The 19,775-nt window shown below is 40.8% G+C and overlaps 1 protein-coding gene across 3 annotated transcripts; it reads left to right on the top strand.

Annotated features, from left to right (window-relative positions):
* The first annotated feature begins 837 nt into the window (after positions 1-837).
* On the top strand, positions 838-19,699 carry wdr35 (WD repeat domain 35). 3 transcript variants are annotated; one of them, XM_035609995.2, is made up of 28 exons: positions 838-1,269; positions 1,379-1,496; positions 3,149-3,220; positions 3,468-3,560; positions 3,643-3,771; positions 3,942-4,075; positions 4,382-4,547; positions 4,649-4,794; positions 4,945-5,070; positions 5,798-5,983; positions 6,204-6,236; positions 6,346-6,406; positions 7,350-7,494; positions 8,540-8,609; positions 8,832-8,885; positions 8,970-9,079; positions 9,211-9,430; positions 9,514-9,594; positions 11,188-11,324; positions 12,529-12,732; positions 12,868-13,014; positions 13,928-14,060; positions 14,210-14,320; positions 14,901-15,065; positions 15,539-15,679; positions 15,840-15,996; positions 17,111-17,351; positions 18,172-19,699. In XM_035609995.2, exons 1-28 carry the CDS (start codon positions 1,246-1,248, stop codon positions 18,320-18,322), a joined length of 3,555 nt encoding a protein of 1,184 aa, XP_035465888.1. In that variant the 5' UTR covers positions 838-1,245; the 3' UTR covers positions 18,323-19,699. The 3 variants fall into 3 exon arrangements, with proteins under 3 accessions (XP_035465888.1, XP_035465887.1, XP_035465889.1); XM_035609994.2 differs by having other exon boundaries at positions 6,201-6,236; XM_035609996.2 differs by lacking the exon at positions 6,204-6,236.
* The last annotated feature ends 76 nt before the right edge of the window (positions 19,700-19,775 follow it).

Here is a 19,775-nt window from a genome sequence, read left to right as displayed (position 1 = left end):
ATCAAAAAAATACCAGTTATGCACCATTTGTGACCTCTTCAAACATCTAACAACAAGCAGCCTGAAAGTCATAATAAAGCAAAAATAAAAAAAAACGACACCCAATCCAATGCACAAGCAAATGACTGTTTGTTTTGAAAAAGTCATGGCATGTAAAAGACAAAGAAAATCCAAATGTGCCTATTTTATGTTGTTGGTAATTTATTTGATTCATATTTATGTTATAATTATTTCTTTTTTATTATTATTTAATCATAGTTCTTCTGTCAAAACCTTCTGTATTTAACGTTTATTAGCACACACACAATGTATTTTATTTGCTTGTAATAGATTTTATCATTAATGGCCAGCATGTGTCAAGCGGTGTCGATATCCTTAAAATTGTAACAGAAAGTATCGATATCGTATGGAAATTAAAAAGTTAGGTATCGCTCGAAAAGTCAGACTCGGCTAGCCTCTGTTCAACTTCTAAAAAAAGACTATGTTAGAGATACAAGATTCTACCTAACAACAGCAATGAACTTAATTCTGAATGGCCGATTTGAAGCCTCCTTTCATGTCTGGTTTGAGATCGCACTCCCCTCAAATTCCTGAGGAGGCGCTGTCTCCCCTGAAGAGCCGCGACTGTCGTGTGCCTATTATAATTATATATATAATTTTTTTTAACTGGATGCTAAAAGTGAAGGGCAGGGCAGCACAGCAGAGATAAGTGAAGTGTCTCCTTTTGCAAAAAAAAAAAAAGCAATCCAAACACTGGGCTCCATGGTTCTCAAAAAGAAATACACGCCACTGGAGCTCGAAAAAAAAACAAAAACTACAACTACCAGAAGGAACCCAGGTCTTCCGGTTTACGGTTACTAGGGGTTACCGAGGGGAAGCTACAGCGCCCGGAGTCTGCCAACGCAAACAACGAAACGTAGAATTTGAACTGTCCTTTTCCAATACTTTCGCGTCCGCTGGTGCACTGCACTCGTGGTCGACCTCTGCATTTGTCCGACAACGCACAACGTCGCCCGTCGAGGGCACCGCGTAACAAATGTGTTAGCTGCTAGCTAACTAGCCAATCTAAACGTGTGAGGCTAACGCTACAGTCACCAGGCTGACGAATGCTAGGCTGAGCGTGTTGGCCCAGCTAGCTGTCTACCTCGCCAAGGGACGTTACGCCAGTGCGTTGTTATGTTAACTGGCAGTTCATGTTGGAGCGATAGAGGGCCGTAACGTTGTCACCATCACCACCACCCCGCAATGTTTATCTACCTTAGCAAGAAGGTGAGTGTGTCGGACCCCCCTCCCCAGCAAACTAACCACCCATCAATACGTCAGCTGGCTATATATATATATAGATGTGGCTATAATTTCCCGTTGTTTTTTTTTATAGATTGCTATCCCCAACAACATCCAATTAAAATGTATTTCCTGGAACAAAGGTCAAGGCTTCATTGCCTGTGGAGGGGACGACAGTGTCCTCAGAGTGCTCAAGCTTGAATCTCAGACAGGTACGGTCCGGGTGTGGAGCTCACGACCTGCACGGCTCCCGTACACACGCTGTCGTGGTTTTCCAGGCTTTCTCTTGCGACAGCCAACAGATAATGAGAAGTCAGATAACCATAACCTCAACGCAATTTATATAACCTACTAAAAAAACCAAAAACCTGCATTACATAATACAGCTGAGTGATGTTTGACATTTGAAATCCTTAACGCGCGCGCGTGTGTGTGTGTGTGAGTGAAATGGACAGAGATGGACCCTGACTGTATTACTGTCTCCACATGTCACTCGTGTCACTAGACTAACTGACAAAGTTCGTTGAGTTGTTTAACATCTCTGTCTAGAGTCGATGGTTGGTAAGGTTTCATGACGATCAAATAATACATATGATATAAATGTAGGTTAAAGGTTATATTGGTTAGATTATAAATCTAGGTTATATTGCCTAAAATGGCCAACGTTGATTAAGCATGTGCTGATGTCGGCTGGGCCTGGTTTGAGGTGTTTTGCATCACTTACACAGTGTGTCCTTGTTGAAATTAAACGTTCTACATGTTAAAACCACTGATATGAGGCATGATGGACCAGGCACATTAGTGAGCTGTCTTGCTCATTCAGCAATAAAAGTGCATTTGTTACAGTCCAAGCTGTTATTCAATACACACGTGATTGAGATTTGAGGGCTATTGAAAACAGTGTGTAAGTAATCTTCCAAAAGCTTTTTGGCTCTGCTCTGGTACCCAAGAGTCCAGTCGCTGTAAGTAGAAATTCTACCACCTTGCCAAATCCGTCTGCTGACAGACCTAATGTTAATGTGTTAAGCAGATGTCAAAAGCCACCAACGGTAAAGTGAAAGAAACTGATATTTATCTACTTCAACCTGAGCCTGAGCCTGAGCCTGGAACAGGTACCGGTGCTGTGGAAAGCGTCCTGCCTTGTTCCTGTTCTGAAGAAGTCGACTCCATCCGTACTCAACGAAACCAGTAGCCCTCACATCTCATGTGATGAAGGTGCTGGAGAGGCTGGGATTGGCCCACTGCTGGGGAGCAGCATTGGAGCCAGCGTCATGAACAGATTGAACAAACTGATCAAGAAAGCTGGCTCCGTAATAGGCTGCAAGATGGACGCGTTTGAAGCTGTGGTGGAGAGGAGGACTATGAACAAACTGTTATCCATCATAGATAACCTGGACTATCCTCTCCATCTCACACTGGACAGACAGCGGAGCTCCTTCTCCTATAGGCTGATTCAGCTTCGCTGTCACAAAGAACGTTACAGGAAATCTTTCCTGCCACAAGCCATAACACTTTATAACACCTCACCTCTGGCCGACAGATAGACCTTGTTCCACTGTCAATACTTCATGTAAATTCTGTGAATTATTATTCTTAATTTCTATATTTCTTTTGGCAATTTGTGTATTTTAAATTTATTGTGTAAATATTGTATATATTTTTTATGTGTGCTGTGTGAAACTTGCTGCTGCTACACCAGAATTTCCCAGCTTCGGATGAATAAAGTATTTATTTATCTATCTATTTATCTACACACTACTGTTTGACTGTCTGCCTCAGAAGCAGTTTTGAGCAATTTCTAATTTGATGTTAATTATTTGTGGTCCTACATGTTAACCTCTCTTTCATTATGGTTTCTCAACAGACGATGCCAAACTTAAAGGTCTTGCTGCACCGAGTAATCTGTCAATGAACCAGACTTTGGAGGGACACAGTGGTGAGATATATTCTGTCATTTTTGCATATTGTAAACAGCCAACGTCCAGAAAAGGAAAGAGGACACAGCTTAATGCAAGGACCTTAAAGGGGCAGTAAGAGATTTTGGAGAGACATTGTTGGTTGCTGATTTTCTGACTGCACTGGTCAGGGCTCGAAACCACAGTGTATTCGATTAAAATCGCCCCCACTGCCCCTTTAAGTGAACCAAAAAAAAATTGTCTGACACTTCACAATTACACTTGCAGGTGCAGTGCAAGTGGTAACATGGAATGAACAGTATGAAAAGCTGACAACCAGTGACCAGAATGGACTCATCATTGTGTGGATGCTCTACAAAGGTACAGTAGGTACTGCTGCGAAATAAAACTGTCGTGAAGAAAATGTGTGATTTATATTGTATTGTCTTTGTCCCTCCCTAAGGTGTGTGGTACGAGGAGATGATCAACAACAGGAACAAGTCGGTGGTGACGAGCATGAGCTGGAACGCGGACGGTCAAAAGATCTGCATTGTGTATGAAGACGGAGCTGTCATTGTTGGATCTGTAAATGGTAAAAGGCATTACAGCGTGATTACTAGAAATCTAACAAATGACAATCAATCTCAATAGTCGTCTAGACAGATTAAGCTAGAAAAATCACCAAGGCCCGCCTGCCAGACAAGCCATACTTTGTATATATACTTGGCAGATTAGTAGCTCATAAAGGCCTTGTTTTTCTAGGAAACCGGATTTGGGGAAAGGAGCTAAAAGGAATTCAGCTTGCACATGTGGCATGGTCACCAGACAGCAGGATCCTCCTCTTTGGCACGGTTAATGGAGAAGTACATATCTATGACAATCAAGGAAACTTCATTGTGAGTTTAGTAAAGCACCCCACATCTTTCTTTGGTGATTCTTATTGGTATTGACAAAGACAGCAGCCATCAGCAAGCAACTCCATTGCTTGCTTAGTGCTACACTTAGCGTCATGAACCCACATGAAATTGATATAAAAATATAATAACAATTTGATAGACCTAGTTTGGATTACTATCCTGAATAGTAGCTTCATTGCCTGAAAGTGAACCTCCCTTTGTTTCAAACGCATTGTATCACATGCTTGCATTTACTGATTACGAAGTAGCGTATGTTGACTTGTGAAAATCTGTGTCATCTTTCAGATGAAAATGACCATAAGCTGCCTCACTAATGTGCCCGGAGCTGTCAGAATAGCCGGTATTCACTGGTATGCAGGAACCGGGGGCTACGTTGAACCAGACTGCCCTTGTCTTGCCATCTGTTTCGACAATGGGAGATGCCAGATCATGCGCTTCGAGAATGATGAAAGTAAGGGGGTAAAAAAGCCTTCAGAGAAATATTTTTCAGGTGACACTTCTTTCAAATGTTCATCAGTAATGATGAGCTATGCTGCTGCCTTGTTTCTCCAGACCCAGTGTGCATTGACACTCTGATGAGTGTGGTCAGTATACAGTGGAATCATTGTGGCAGTGTTCTGGCCGTGGCTGGTAGTCTCAAAGCCTCCAATGTGGAAAAAGAATTAAATCTTGTGCAGTTCTACACGCCTTTTGGAGAGGTGAGGTTAAAGATTTATATAAGCTCTTCTGTTATTTAAAAAAAAAATCAATTTAAGAAGGACATAACTCTGAACAGTTTTCACCATTCTTCATTGTTGAGATATGAGACAAAAGTTTTTCACCTGAAAATTTGTTTGGCGTTTCAACAGCATCTGAGAACTCTCAAAGTTCCTGGGAAGGAGATGGCCGGTGTGGCCTGGGAGGGACGAGGGCTCCGCATCGGCCTGGCTGTGGACTCCTACATCTACTTTGCGAACATAAGACCAGATTACAAGGTAAATGCCAACACCTTTGTTTTTCTTTTTAAAATCTCTTGAAGGAAACACAATACGCCTACAGAGAAAACCTCCATTTAAACTGGCATGAATACGGTGAAAATACCGGCCAGTTGCAAACGGGGTATTTATCAGGGCAGTTAATTGTTTGAAATAATAGGGACAGTGTTTAAACGTGTCCTTTGTAAGTTTCCTTTATTATTCTCTTTTACATGGTAGATGTTTTTCATAAAATGCATGCTAGCTGTCTTTTTGGTGTTTTATGAGGTTTATGAAGCAGTTGTCCCCTTCTTAATCCGAACCAGCCTGCCATGTTTCTGTCTCTCAAAATGCCTGTTTCCAAATCACACATTCTTGTCAAACACTGAAACTGACAAGGTTGATCTCTTTTTGGATGAAGACTCATCAGACTTATAAAGTTTACACCATCTTTGACATTTTCTATAAATATGCAGCAAAACAGAACTACCACTTGGGAGGAGCAGCTTCATCACAATTCCATCAACTTTTTAAATATGTTTTGACAAAGTTTTAGTTTTTTTTGTTTGACATGGTGGAAAACAGAGAGGCATATAGATGAAAGGTGATACCAATTTAAAAACCCGGTTTGAATTCAAACTATTGCCAGTTTGGACCATGGGATTACCAAATAATCACACACTTCCCAGGTTTTAGATATCCCCACACATGACGTGAATCTCACCAGCGCCTTCGTGTTTCCTAACAGTGGGGCTACTGTTGCAGCACTGTGGTGTACGCCTACACAAAGCCAGAGCGGCAGGAGTACTGTGTGGTTTTCTGGGACACCAAAAACAACGAGAAGTTTGTCAAATATGTCAAGAGCCTAATGTCCATCACAACTTCAGGGGACTTCTGCATCCTGGCCAGCAAGGCAGATGACACTCAGGCTCAGGTACAAACACAAACAAAAAGGTAACAGTTAAGAGGGAAGCAGCGAAAAAAATGGATATTCAAGTTGCTACACTGTTTGACTTAGAAAAGCTCTATGCTAATAATTATTGCTTATAATAATACTGACTCTACTGAGCAGACTGATAGGAAGATTTACAGTAGATACAGAATGAGCTATGGGTGTTTCTCTGCTCTCTTGCCTCCTAATTGACATGCAGCAGGATGCTGAGTTAGAGTCCGGGAGTCACGCAAGGGTAACGCACATGTTTAAAACCACACTCTCAAAATGAGGGCTATTTGTTATGATACAAAATCATAAAGTGACCTGTAGAATAATGTTGGCTCAACTTTTTGTTTTTCCAGTTTGTCCTGATTCTGTGCAACTCCATTGGGACTCCATTGGACTCAAAATACATTGACATTGGTGAGCACATGCTGTCGACAGAGATCATCAGGCAACAACAACAACAACAACACATCTTTGAACTAAACTATCCACTCAACAAGCTGTGGGCTCTGCAAGCTTTTGCATACAGTGGGCATAACCTCTTTAACAAACCTCTTGAGGTCCAACAGTGGGTTGATAAAAGTCCTAATTTACCATAAAGCTGGCTAAACTGAAGCTGGCTCTTCAAGACAATGTGAGAGATCACACCCTGTGTATAGATAGATGTGAAATGGTGCTTGGCAGTCTGCCTCAGTTGGCCCACAGTGACATCTTTCATGGGCCAGTAGCATCCTATAGCAAACAGAGGGGGAGTACAGGGGCGTCTTTATATCTCACAAATATTCAGAATTCCGTTTCTACTACAGAAATGGCCAAATGTTTGCTGAGGAGATCACACCCAGATAGTTCAAAGTCTGCAGGTTAGAAAGACTCAGCGGTGTTTCTCCTTTTGTGTCCTCGTGGCGGATTTTTTTTACCAGACTAATCAAAGTGTATCTTTGAGGACACTGTGTTACCTTACCGTCCCACAGAAAATGTGCACAGATTCTCATAGTTCAGCAAGATTAGCAAAAATTTAATTAGCCAAATTTTTTAAAAGTAGAGTGGTAAAGTGCAATGCAAGAGAATGCAATGTATTTAATGTAGCTTTTCACCAGTCAAATTCAATGTGAATAGTTACTGTTTAGATATCTGTACTGAGACTGTAACCTTTGAGCTCAGCAACAAAAAGCTCTTAAAGCTTCTTGACTTGTGACTTTCGTTTCACATCTTTTGAACCTTGAGGCCAAAGGAGGAGCACACACACACACACACACACACACAGGGTCCACCAATTGACATAAGTAAATATTTAAGTAAATTACACAAGGTTATATACACGTCTTTGTAATTAAGTCTGTTACTTGTTTTGTTTGGTCAGATCCATTGTTTGTCACCATGACCAAGACACATGTGATTGCTGCATCCAAAGAGGCTTTCTACCTGTGGCAGTACAGAGTGGCAAAGAAGTTAACTGCCCTGGAGATCAACCAAGTGACCAAAACGAAGAAGGAGGGAAGAGAGAGGTGGGTTTGTTTTTTTCAGAAATTGGCTCATATTTACTTTACAGCGGAACTGCATCTGGCTGCGTTTTCAGCACACGGACCAGGGTCTGAGTGAAGAGATCTTACTCCCCACTCGCAGGGCAGTAATTTACGAACGTGCTGGAACTTTTGGGGTGGGCCTGCATTTTTACAAAATCCGTATTGCTTTAGAATCTCTTACTGCCCCTTTAAATGCTTTCAAAGTGTAAAATCACAGAAAATATGTGAGATGCAAGGTCGTTGCCTGCCATCTTTTGAATCCCAGGAGATGTGACTGGACAAGCCCATTCTTATCTGGTTCTTGCGCTGCATTATACCTCGGAACTCGGAAGTTGGGTTTATCGTTCCAGTATAATCTCGGAACTCTGATTTCCGAGATCGGAAAAAAATCACCACTCCGACTTCCGAGTTCCGAGGTATAATTAAACGCAGACATACCTCAAGCAGCCTTAGTATTGTTGTATATTCTTCAACATTACCGCCGCCTGGTGGACTGGAGTGGAGCTTGTTATAGCTGTCAGATGTTCATATATCAGCAGGCTAATTTGCCTAATCTCCCCTGGTCTTTATTCGGCAGTGGAAACCCAGGTTGAGAGCAGTATGCAGCAACAAAGTTCAAAACAAGGCTAACTTGATGTCATGGGGAGTGTATTTAATAAAGCCAGGTACAAGTGGATGGGGACAGAATAGGAAGACCACATCAGAAGTTAAAGTAGAGATTAAGCATAACAAAGAAATATACAGGAAGTCGAGATAACCACAAGGTTTAATTCTGTGAGTCATGGTAGAAAACATTGGGAGTACCGGCTCTCTGTTACAGTGTTGGCATTGACAGCACCATGAAAAGGATTCATGCAGCTGAGTAAAATGCCACTGAGGTCCCAGACAGGCTGGGCATAACCTAATGTTCTGCCAGGAATATACTAGCATCGAAACCACAAGTCACCTCAGCGGCAAGGGCAAGCGCTCGTCTGTCTGGCCGTCTCTCAGGCTCTTTCTTATTTGTTTTCACTTCCTGCCTTTTTAGGGTCTATCACATTGACAGCAGCCCATCTGCAGCCAATGACAACAGTCCAGATTTTTCCAAAGCCTCCACAGTAAGTGACAAAACACAACAACAAGATATTTCACTGAAAAAGTCTTAACAATCATTGTAATATGTTCTATATATAATACTTATACATTTTCCTATATGGAAGTATAATGTATAATGGAAATGACATTTATTTCAAAGGAATACTTTCAAAGACAAGAAAGTGTTTGTTTTTTTAGTAAGAAAAAATGTTGTCATGGTTGATGTATGTTTCTGCTTGTTTCAGGCAACTCGAGATCCCATCTGTTGTATTACAGCAACGGATAAGACCTTGATTGTGGTATGTACAGTTTTTAAATACAACTTTACTTTGAAAGTAAAAGTAAAGTAAACAATGAGTTTTGGTGTGTATTTGTGCTCATAGGGCCGCGAGTCTGGCATCATCCACAGATACAGTCTCCCAAATGTTGTTCTCATCCAGAAATACACGTTGAACAACAGAGCCTACTTTCTCTCCGTGAACTGCAACTCCAGGTGAGCATCGATATGTGTTTTGTTATTTGCGTTAAGAAATCAGACGGTGTTGTGGTCTCAAAGAAGTTTGTTGAATTCAATGTTGTATTTTGTAACAGTTGGTGTCACTGATGTTAATTTATTCTCTTTAGTCGCCTGGCGATAATCGACATTGCAGGCGTGCTGACTTTATTGGACCTGGAAGTTCGGGGCGCTGCAGGTGACAGCACTGTGAACCAGGTGTCTTCAGGAGATCCATCAAAGTTTGAGCGCAAGGACGTTTGGGACATGAAATGGGCGAATGATAACCCCGACCTGTTTGCCATGATGGAGAAAACTAGGATGTATGTGTTCAGGAACCTAGACCCAGAGGTGAGAGCGTAGGGATTTAAAGCTGTTACTGGATCTACATTGTTGTGTTGTTACTTAATATTTATTATATCTTAACAAAACAGGAGCCCATCCAAACATCTGGATACATTTGCAACTTTGAAGACCTGGAAATCAAATCTGTCTTGCTCGATGAAATCATGAAGGTAAAGCTATTTAGTTTTCTGGATTCCCAACACCATGACGCTGGTGTCTAAAACATGGCCAGTTACACTAATATCAATATATGTACCTATATTATGATGGTGTCAATTGAAAGTTCGATTTTTTCAACTGAAATATCTCAAAGCTGAAACAATTTATATAGTTTGAAGAGTTAGAAACCCCATTTACACTGTCATTACAATGTGTTTATGTTGACTAACATGTAACAAAAACATAAAGAGAGACTCTTCACATAGCATTCACATTAATTTAATGGTAATACTACTCTTACATTGCTTTATTTTCTGATATCTACCGTATATGAATTACATAAGAAGAAATTGAATGCAGGATTTTTTTCCTTCATGGTATTTATACCGTGTAGTAGTTTGCCCGTAGCCCCCAAGAAGCACTAAATCTGCCCCTGTTCTGAGTGATCTGAAACTTAAACTGTGAATTTCTGAATGACAGTTCAGATGATGCTCTGACCATTTCAGACTGAATGCATGAACACACCCAAAACAATCAGCTGGACAATGGTGCCTTTTAAATCATCAACCCATGTTCTTATAATTGAAGCAGCTCTCAGACGTGCACTCAATTCTTCTGGAGGGGCTGTATGTGAGAAAGCAAATGTTGCTCTGGACATTTTTCAGAACTTTTCCTGCCAGCCCCCCCCCCAGTAAAATTTCCCCAAAAATGTCAGAATGAGGCCGGGTAAGTTTACAGCAGGAAAATCTCTGGAAGAGATCTCTGGAAGAGATTTTCCTGCTCACTCACTCTGGAAGCGAGTGAGTGGGCGCTCTACCCAGGTGCCACCCCTCGCCACTCCTGCTGTTGTGAATGCATCTGATTGTGCCAATCTCCTGCTGCGTTCCTCATATGTCAGTGGCAAACCCCGGTTGATGTCTGAAAACAGATTTAGTTAACTCTGTGTGTGGCTTCCAGGCATGTTGCATTCACACCCAACGAATTACAAGCTAGCAGGTGAAAACTCTGCTGTTCTCTAGATGTTTCTTAAGATTGGTGTTTCCGCCATTTCATTGAAAAGAATTGTTTCACTTGTGACAATGAGCGTTGTCAGCATCGGCTCCAGTCCAAGTGTACCCACACTTTTGAACTTTTATTTCTCTCACCATAGTTAATAATCAGAGTTTATTATTGAGATTATAGACGAGTTTCCTATTAAGGAGGAAGATTTAATTCTGTGGATTGGATGGTTAGACCACGAACAGAGCAACACAAGAGTTTATGTATCACACCATGAACTAACACAAAATTAGATTATACCATACACGGTTTGACTAGTTTCCCCAGACAGACATACATCACCCAGGAGATATTAGTTTCTTCTTGCATAGCGATATTTGTCCTGTGACCTTTACCTGTTCACTTAAATCTTCGTTCCATCAATGACGCATTGTGAACCTTACATGTCCAAACTTGGAACATGCTTTACATAGTCAATGTAAAATCTTAATAAAAAAAGACACCAAGAGTCCCTCTTGATTAGGAACAAAAAAAGTCCAATGTCTTTGATTTGTTTGTCAGTGTTTATTGAATGAAACACTGAGTTATGGGCGGTTGTCTTACAGGATCCAGAGAGGCCTAACAAAGACAACCTCATCAACTTTGAAATCCGCTCCCTGAGAGACAGCCGTGCACTGATTGAAAAAGTTGGGATTGAAGATGCCTCACAGTTCATAGAAGACAATCCTCACCCACGACTCTGGTAAATGCAGTGTGTAAATGTGTAAATGCTATTTTAAATGTAGCCATTTAACCATAATTTTGTCCAGGATTTTTTTTAAGGCTTGATCTGATCACACAGTGACATACATTCAGTTGTTACAGAGAACACCTAGTTGAGACTGATGCAGTTATGATATTCTATTATTTAGTCTTCCCCATTCATGTCAATGAGGGTTGGTCACACAACAGACACACGTCTCTGTATAATGTGGCACAGTTCAACAGCAGCACACATTTCAGTCTCCAAAATTAATAAAGAGCTGAATCAAGATCTCTTTAACACAGTTTCAACAAAAACTGAGGATTTATTAGAATTGTTGTATAAGACTGTGTTAGTTTGAGCTAAGTGTTTTCCTAATAAACTAGCAGCTATGTGCTTTTTTTGTGGATGAAGTTTGTGTTCTGTGATCATGAAGGCCATCACTACTCATGCTAGCTACCCATTTCCTCTTTTGTTGGTGTTATGTATTTGTGATAAGCAAAAACATAACTTCTTGAAACCACAGATGTTTTTTCCATTCAATGAGCAACTGTCAAAGCTTTCATGAAAATGGAATGGGTTTAATTGACTGCTGTTTTATTTAATTCACTGTTGCAAAGCAGCACACTTGATAAAAAAAGAAGCAGTTTTCTCTTTTTATGGTGTGGTTTTTTGTTTGGCATTTTTTTAGCTGAACATGTGCTCAGATGATTGATGTGGGCGAATATAATAGATTCATGGTGAGCTTGTTGAAGCAGCAGTGTTATCACTGTTGCTTTTGTTTGTTCTGTTGCTGGTGTGTCAGTTTTTGCAGGATCCCTCAAAATCTGGAAATGTCAAAAAACTAAAAAAATGGGCCCTTCCTGTTGTGGCAGTGAATTCCAGTCTGTGACTTTAAACTCATCTCGTGGAATTAAAAAGTCATAAAGTTATAATTGTTTAAGACAAATGCATTAATGAATGAATTAATGACAATTGTTGACGATGTATTTGGGTAAGGCCACTTAGATATTGATTCACAGTTACGAGTAACAGTCGCAGACGCGGATTTGTCAGGGATTTCATACAGCTCTATCAGTAGCATTGCTCCAGATCACTGTATTTAAATAAGTGGGTATAAGTCTAATGCAAACACATTACTGTACGTCATGCAGTCCCCCTGGTGATAATAATTAACCGCCGTTCTCTGTTATCAACCTGTCAGGCGTCTGCTGGCTGAGGCAGCTCTCCAGAAGCTGGATCTGAAGACGGCAGAGCAGGCCTTTGTCCGCTGTAAAGATTACCAGGGCATTGAGTTTGTGAAGCGCCTGGGCAACCTGCAGAGCGAGCCCATGAAGCAGGCTGAGGTGGCAGCCTACTTCAGCAGGTTCGAGGAAGCTGAGCGGATGTACCTGAACATGGATCGCAGGTACATTTAGCCACATTTGTCTAGCACATTTGACGGTGGTGACATCTTTTTTTTTGTCACATTCTGAGATGAGTTGCAACCGGTCTTTCAGGTATGATGGTAATGGTGGACGCTGGACATGTTTTTCTTCTTTAGGGACCTCGCCATCAGCCTCAGGATCAAACTGGGAGACTGGTTCCGGGTTCTTCAGCTACTCAAAACTGGCTCTGGGGACTGTGATGATACTCTGCTGGAACAGGCGTACAATGCAATCGGAGACTACTTCGCTGACAGACAGAAGTGGTACTGGGAATTTTCTTTTCCTTTTTTTCCCTTCTGATTACGTCTGTCGTGCATAATTGTTAACTGCTCTAGTTTTGAAAGTTTGAAAGTGGCCATTTTGAAGTGTTAACAAATGTATGAAGCAGCCATAACTGATGTATAAACACTAATGAATGATTGATAACACAAAATATATTTTTTTAAATGTTATATACAGTACATAGAATCATAACTGTTCATAAAATGTGTTTTACACCAACATGTAGATTATGAAGTTTCATTCTTGACAAAGACAATTTCCATTTATCAAGTAAGTATGCTAGGTTGTCTTGGGAGTAATGAAGAAATGCGTAGAAATTAAATTGATAATTAATAAATACGATAAGTAGAATTACATAGTTTTTCATATTTCACATTTATCCAAAAGGTGATTTCAGCTGTGATATTATTTTGTCAATCATCCATTATCTGGTTATGCACCAACTATCAACAGCAGTTTTTGACGGATAACGTTAATAAACTCTTAAAAATCCCCTTATCTGCTCACAATTACATTCTAGTGTATTATACTGTGTGAAACTTAATAAGTTCTTTATATAGTGCTTATAGATGCAAAGTAGTGGTGTCAAAGTAATATGATTCAACAAGTGTGATTGTGTTTTATGTTCTTTGTGCGAGGGATTTGCATTATTGGAGTTGAATAGAGCAACACGTAAATACACTACACACACTGAAGCATTCAGTCCCAACATCATTTAATACCATTAGTAATATTCAGTTATTTTATCTTGTATACTTTATTCTTGTATTCCAAGCAAATAATCGGCAACTGCTCTCAAATGTCAAAAATGTATATGCTGTATTATTGTGAGATTGATGAACACATTCCTTCATGACCCCTAAATTAAAAACATTATGTATTTTCTGTTTCCAGGATTAATGCAGTGCAGTACTACCTCCAGGGCCGTAACCAAGAGAGGCTGGCAGAATGCTACTACATGCTAGAGGACTACGACGGCCTCGAGAGACTGACCACTGTGCTGCCAGAGAATCATAAACTTTTACCAGTGAGCCAAGTGATGGAGATGGACCAATGATAGTCCCTTGATGTTCTTGTCAAGCTTTAAGTTCCAGATTTTAGTGTAAATCTGCACCGTGAAGTGAAACGGACTCTCCAGCATCTCATCTGAAGCCGTTCTCCATCTCTATGTTGCAGGAAATTGGACAGATGTTTGCTACCGTGGGCATGTGTGAACAAGCTGTGAACGCCTACCTCAAGTGCAACCAGCCCAAATCCGCCGTTGACTCGTGCGTCCATCTGAACCAGGTGAGAGGAAGACAGTAAACGAACGGCGCCAGTGTTTCTGTGTGAAACTCCCGAGGAACATATGGCAGTTGCTCAGTGACAGTTTCACAGCTTTGGACCACAGCAGTCGCCGTGGCACCTGCTGTCCTCCCACTCCCGTCCTCGCCCTGAGTGATGTCTAGCCCGGGAATGTGAATGCTGCCCTCAAACTGCTGTGTGCTTTTCCAATGTAAATGTTCACACTGAGTCAAGATAAGATAAAAATGATTCTGTATGGAAATTACATATGAGAGCGTTATGTGTTTGACATTGTTTCAGCCTCGAAGTCTTCGACGTAAGCTGCAGCTGTTTCTCCTGCTGCGTTAATGCTCTGTTATTGACACCTGTGTGTGTGTGTGTGGGGGGGGGGGGGGGGTCCTGGAGACACCTACTGTAGCAGGAAGTACCACTGAGAATGTTTGGAATACTTCAGCGACAGTTTTTCTGTCTGTCAGTCATGAAACTCGTATAGTAATGTAGTAATGGCTACCAAGTACTTGTGTTAATAAAAGTAATGATGTTGTGTCTATATTTTTTAATGAATGTCGTCTTTTTCTTCCAGTGGAACAAAGCAGTGGAACTTGCCAGGACCCACAACATGAAAGAGATTAAATCTCTCCTTTCCAAATATGCCTCACATCTTCTTGAGAAGAATAAAACTCTGGAGGCTGTGGAACTGTATCGGAAAGCCCACCATTTTCTGGATGCAGCCAAACTCATGTTTAAGGTAGGCTTGTTTTTTTATGTTGATTAGATTTTAAGTAGCTTCACGAACGCATACAGTATATGGCTTCTACATTGAAATAAATGGCTCAGTTCCAAAATAAGAGACCACATGTTCAGTGTCAGTGGTCATATTTAAATATTCAGTGTATTGTAAATAATGGAGTTGGAGCGCTCTCTGCTGGAAAAGCTATGCGATGACATTTGCCCCAAGGTTTTTTTTTTCGACACATTGAACAACATACAGTACCTACCAATAATGATATATCACATACACACACACACAGACACACACACACACACATCTGGGACCTTCATTTGCAGGGTCACTTCTAATTATATGGAACAGCAAAGTTACTCAAAAAGATATTTGGAAATGTGATAACTGAACTGAATAATTCTTGAATAAATTGTACCTTTTGGAGCATCTTGTTGGGCACATACTGTATTGTGGAATGTTGTGGTTGCTGTTTGCAGATAGCAGACGAGGAGGCAAAGAAAAGGACCCGGCCGCTGCGGGTGAAGAAGCTCTATGTGCTGGCAGCGCGTCTTGTGGAGAATTACCACGAGCAGGTGAAAACGTCGCAGCAGAGCAAAACCAAAGGGAAGAAATCTGAGGTACCCAGTATGTCCAATGTGCTTCATATCACTTCCAAGTATCGTTAATTAACTTTTTTAGAAACTTTCCTCATACCATATATTCCAATAACTTAATAATTGTATTGCAATGATGCCCTAAATACCTTTTATATTTCTCCCTTGTTTGTTGGCAAATTAGGCAAAGTTTGCTCTCGCTGGGCTGCTCGAGGAAGACGCAACGTCCTCAGACAATCGCATCGTGGACAATGCTTGGCGCGGAGCCGAGGCTTATCACTTCTTCCTGCTTGCTCAACGGCAGCTGTATGGAGGCTACATGGAGACCGCCATGCGCACAGGTACCAGATCATACAGGACACCTCTCCATGGTCGTAAGGAAATAAGAGTATTTATTCTTTAGGGTTGAAACAACAAGATTAGTCAATCGACAGAGAAATTACCATCATCACATAATCTTTTATCTTTTCTTTTTTTTTCAAGTAAAATGCTCTTCTTTGCCAAAATGATAGGATTTATTTTTTATTTTTCTTTAGTCTATAACTATTTCTTTTATTTAAAAAAAAAATTTAAGATTTTTAACCGACTAAACGATGAAATGTGTTATTGAAAAAATTATCAAAAAATTGACCAGTAATTAAAGAAAACAACACTTTAGTTGCAGCCCAAGTATTTTCCCCATTTAATCAAAGGGAGTATCTAAGTACATGGGCTGTTATTCACCTATACTAAGTACATGCCTTCTTCAGAACCATGTGTCCACTGATTTTTAGAGAATATTTGTAATGGAAACTGGGTCGTGAATGTTATTGTTACCCAAGCACTGTATGTATACATGTCTGTATACATGTCTCCACATATAAAGTAGACAGCTGAGTATTCTGTAACACGTGTAAAATTTGTATACAACAGCACATCATTATCACATCAAGTTAGTTACCGTCACTGTAAATCAATGAGTCAGTGCTTGGTCAGTAGATCAATCTCCACACTAGTTACACAAGCTATTGAAAATATAGAAAGCACCTGAACACCATTTCATGATAGGGGCAATTTTAAAAATCCTTGATCACTAATTGGCTCTTAAATGTCCCACACCACAGTGTTTAACTGTGCCGCTGCAGCTTTAAGTCCCATTAACAACTTGTACGTTCATCTTCTCCTAATCTGTATCATGCTTTTTCTTTTACATATTTATTGTGCTCTAGTATTTCCTCAGTCCTCAGGACATTAGATGTTGCTTGAGGTGATAGAAAAATAATAAAGTTTATTCCAATATTTACTCCCCTCTGTTGATCTTAATGAAGGAATCATGGAGCCGAGCTGCATATCTGGCTACATTTTATGTGGACATATTGAGCTGTTATTTGACTGACAGGACTGTACGGAATCTCTGTAGTCCAACTCTTCTCTGTTAATTGCCCTTCCTTTTTTAATTTTTATTTTTTTTTACAGCTATGCACCTACGTGAATATGAGGACATCATTCCAGCAGTGGAGATCTACTCTCTGCTGGCCATTTGCTCCGCCGCCAACCGGGCATTCGGCACATGCTCACAGGCCTTCATCAAACTGGAATCCCTGGAGAGTCTGGAGCCTGACGAGCGGCAGCAGTACCAGGACCTGGCCCTGGAGATCTTCATCAAGCACACACCGAAGGACAGCCGCATGATGGAGCGCCAAAGATCATCAGAGGGGTGAGGGCCCAGATAAGTTCAGATCAAACTCAGTGTTCCAAGCAGCTGCCTGATCTGCAAATTCATTTATCGTGTTTTTTTCAATACATTTGAAGAAGAGAAAGCTTTTAGGGGGTTTTGTTAGCTCATTAATTCCCTGCACAGACATTTAAAGGGCATCCGTAATGACATTGACATTAGATGACACACGATGAGACAATATGATAAGATAATCCTTTATTGATCGCCATGGGGGGACATTTGGTTATCACAGCAGCCCAGAGACAGAATTATTACAGGTAACCCAATAGTAGAATAAAATAAAATTGAATCAAAAGGATACAAAATTAGGTCAAAGGAAATAGAACTATTTAAAAAAAAAAAATAGACACAGAACACAATGTCATAAATGGCAGCAGGTCAGAATAACCATGTATTATTCCAAATATCTGCATTAATATTGAGATATGATGCAGTGCAAATGCAAAGACGGTATATGATGTACAGTATATGATATAGTGCATTATAACATAGAATTGGTTATGAGGTACACAAGGAGGAGAAATGTGATATATTGAAGGAACAGAAGTAAAATGCATCAGCTGTGAATTACCGTGACTCTCCAAAATTGACAAATTGATAATTCAAAATGATGTTGTTTAGAGTTGACAGAAATATTCGTTTCCTTGCGGCAGGGACATGTGAAAAACTGTGGTGTGAACTGTACTCGTGGAAGCTCCTCATCTTCCTTTTCACCCTTTTTACTCTCTTTCTGCTGTCGTATAAAGTTGTCAAGGTAATCCCGGAAATAACTATTCAATCTATTTTTCCCCCTTTTCAGGGCAGAGGGAAAGCTGCCCACATGCATTGTGTCCGGTCTGCCGATCCAGGAGTTCCAGTTCTGGATGTGCAGTGTGTGTAAACACTGCGCTCAAGAGCAGGAGATCGGCAAATACAGCTGCTGCCCGTTGTGCCACAATCCTGTAGCGTGAAGCCCAATATCTTAAGTTTCATCCCCAAAAAAATGTTAGACAGAAAACCACATTTTTTAAGCATTGTAAAGTTTGTCCGCTCTCATTTTTTCTTTTTTTCTTCTTTTGTGGTGAGTTGTTGAAGCAACCAAAACGGCAGAATGTACACTGATCAGCCACAACATTAAAACCACCTGCCTTGAATTGGTGGTTCAGGCAATTCGAACCAACCCCCTTGTGTCGCCAAAACAGCCCTGACATGTCACAGTGGCGTTGGCAGCAGATCCTTTGGGTTCTGTGGGGTTTGTGGCTGGGGGCCTCCATGGATCTGTTTTCTTATCCTAGATGTTTGATCAGATTCTGATCTGGGGGGTTTGGAGGCTGGGTCAAAACTTTTGCTTCAGTTTTTGAATTGTGGCATCACATTGATTGTCCTGCTGGGTGAGGCTGCTGGTGGCATGGAGTGCCATACGGGGGTGGTTTGTGTCAAAGTAACACCCAGAGGAATTTTTGGACCTGAGGTGTCCCTTCAGATTGTTGCATTATAACGAGATAATCCAGGTTATCCACTTCACCCGTCAGTGGCTTTGATGTGCTGGCTGATCTGTGTATGTTCAGTGAGCTTCAGCTTATCTCTTTAATAACCGGGGACAATGTTTTTCCTTTGTCTTAAATGTAAAAATACTTGAATTTATATACTGTAAATGCGTTTTTTGCAATTTTTTTTACATAAGTGAATAAGCAGTCACATACAACGCTTTATATATAAAAATCTATTTAGATTGGGAATATTTTGCAATCCAGTTTCACCAGCTAGTCCTTCTGAAAACTAGAAATTGACGACCACGACATCCACCACTTAACGTGTGTGTGTGTGTGTGTGTGTGTGTGTGTGTGTGTGTGTGTGTGTGTGTGTGTGTGTGTGTGTGTGTGTGTGTGTGTGTGTGTGTGTGTGTGTGTGTGTGTGTGTGTGTGTGTGTGTGTGTGTGTGTGTGTGTGTGTGTGTGTGTGTGTGTGTGCGCGCGCCATTCGTGGGGAGCTTGTAAAGTTTGTGCGACCTCTCTCAGTGATGTGTGGCCTTTACTCTCCCGATGACACTGTGTAGATAATGAGAAGACGGGTCGACGGGAGACACTGCTTTGATCGTGGATTTAAATTAAATGTTTTTAGACTTTAATCATTGGTGTGTCGAGACACAGACATTCGGCTGAATGCGGCGATGAAAAATAAACGGTTCCATTAACGGTTATTACATGGAAAATAATTAACACAACACTAATGGCTGCAAAGAGGACATTAACGAAGCAAATGTGAAACCATATCACTTCTTCTGCCATCTGCTGTCAGTAAATAATATCAGTGTAAACAACAGTCACTGAATAAATGAGTCTCACCTCACTCCTTCGTCTGTTTATTTTCGTTTAAGCATATTTTCTGTGACTTTGTGACTTGGGGTTTTGGAGTGGGCTCGGTG

Source organism: Scophthalmus maximus, chromosome 15 (assembly GCF_022379125.1).
Source record: "Scophthalmus maximus strain ysfricsl-2021 chromosome 15, ASM2237912v1, whole genome shotgun sequence".
Classification (NCBI taxonomy): domain Eukaryota; kingdom Metazoa; phylum Chordata; class Actinopteri; order Pleuronectiformes; family Scophthalmidae; genus Scophthalmus; species Scophthalmus maximus.
The sequence above is the reverse complement of the archived record's forward strand: the minus strand, read 5'-3'. Positions and strand labels throughout refer to the sequence as shown.

Excerpts from the sequence above, each read along its gene's own strand:
- wdr35 (XM_035609994.2), top strand. The coding sequence starts at position 1,246 with ATGTTTATCTACCTTAGCAAGAAG. Across the intron at positions 3,772-3,941 it reads CATTGTTGGATCTGTAAATG|GAAACCGGATTTGGGGAAAG; the intron begins GTAAAAGGCATT and ends TTGTTTTTCTAG. Across the intron at positions 7,495-8,539 it reads AAGAAGGAGGGAAGAGAGAG|GGTCTATCACATTGACAGCA; the intron begins GTGGGTTTGTTT and ends CTGCCTTTTTAG.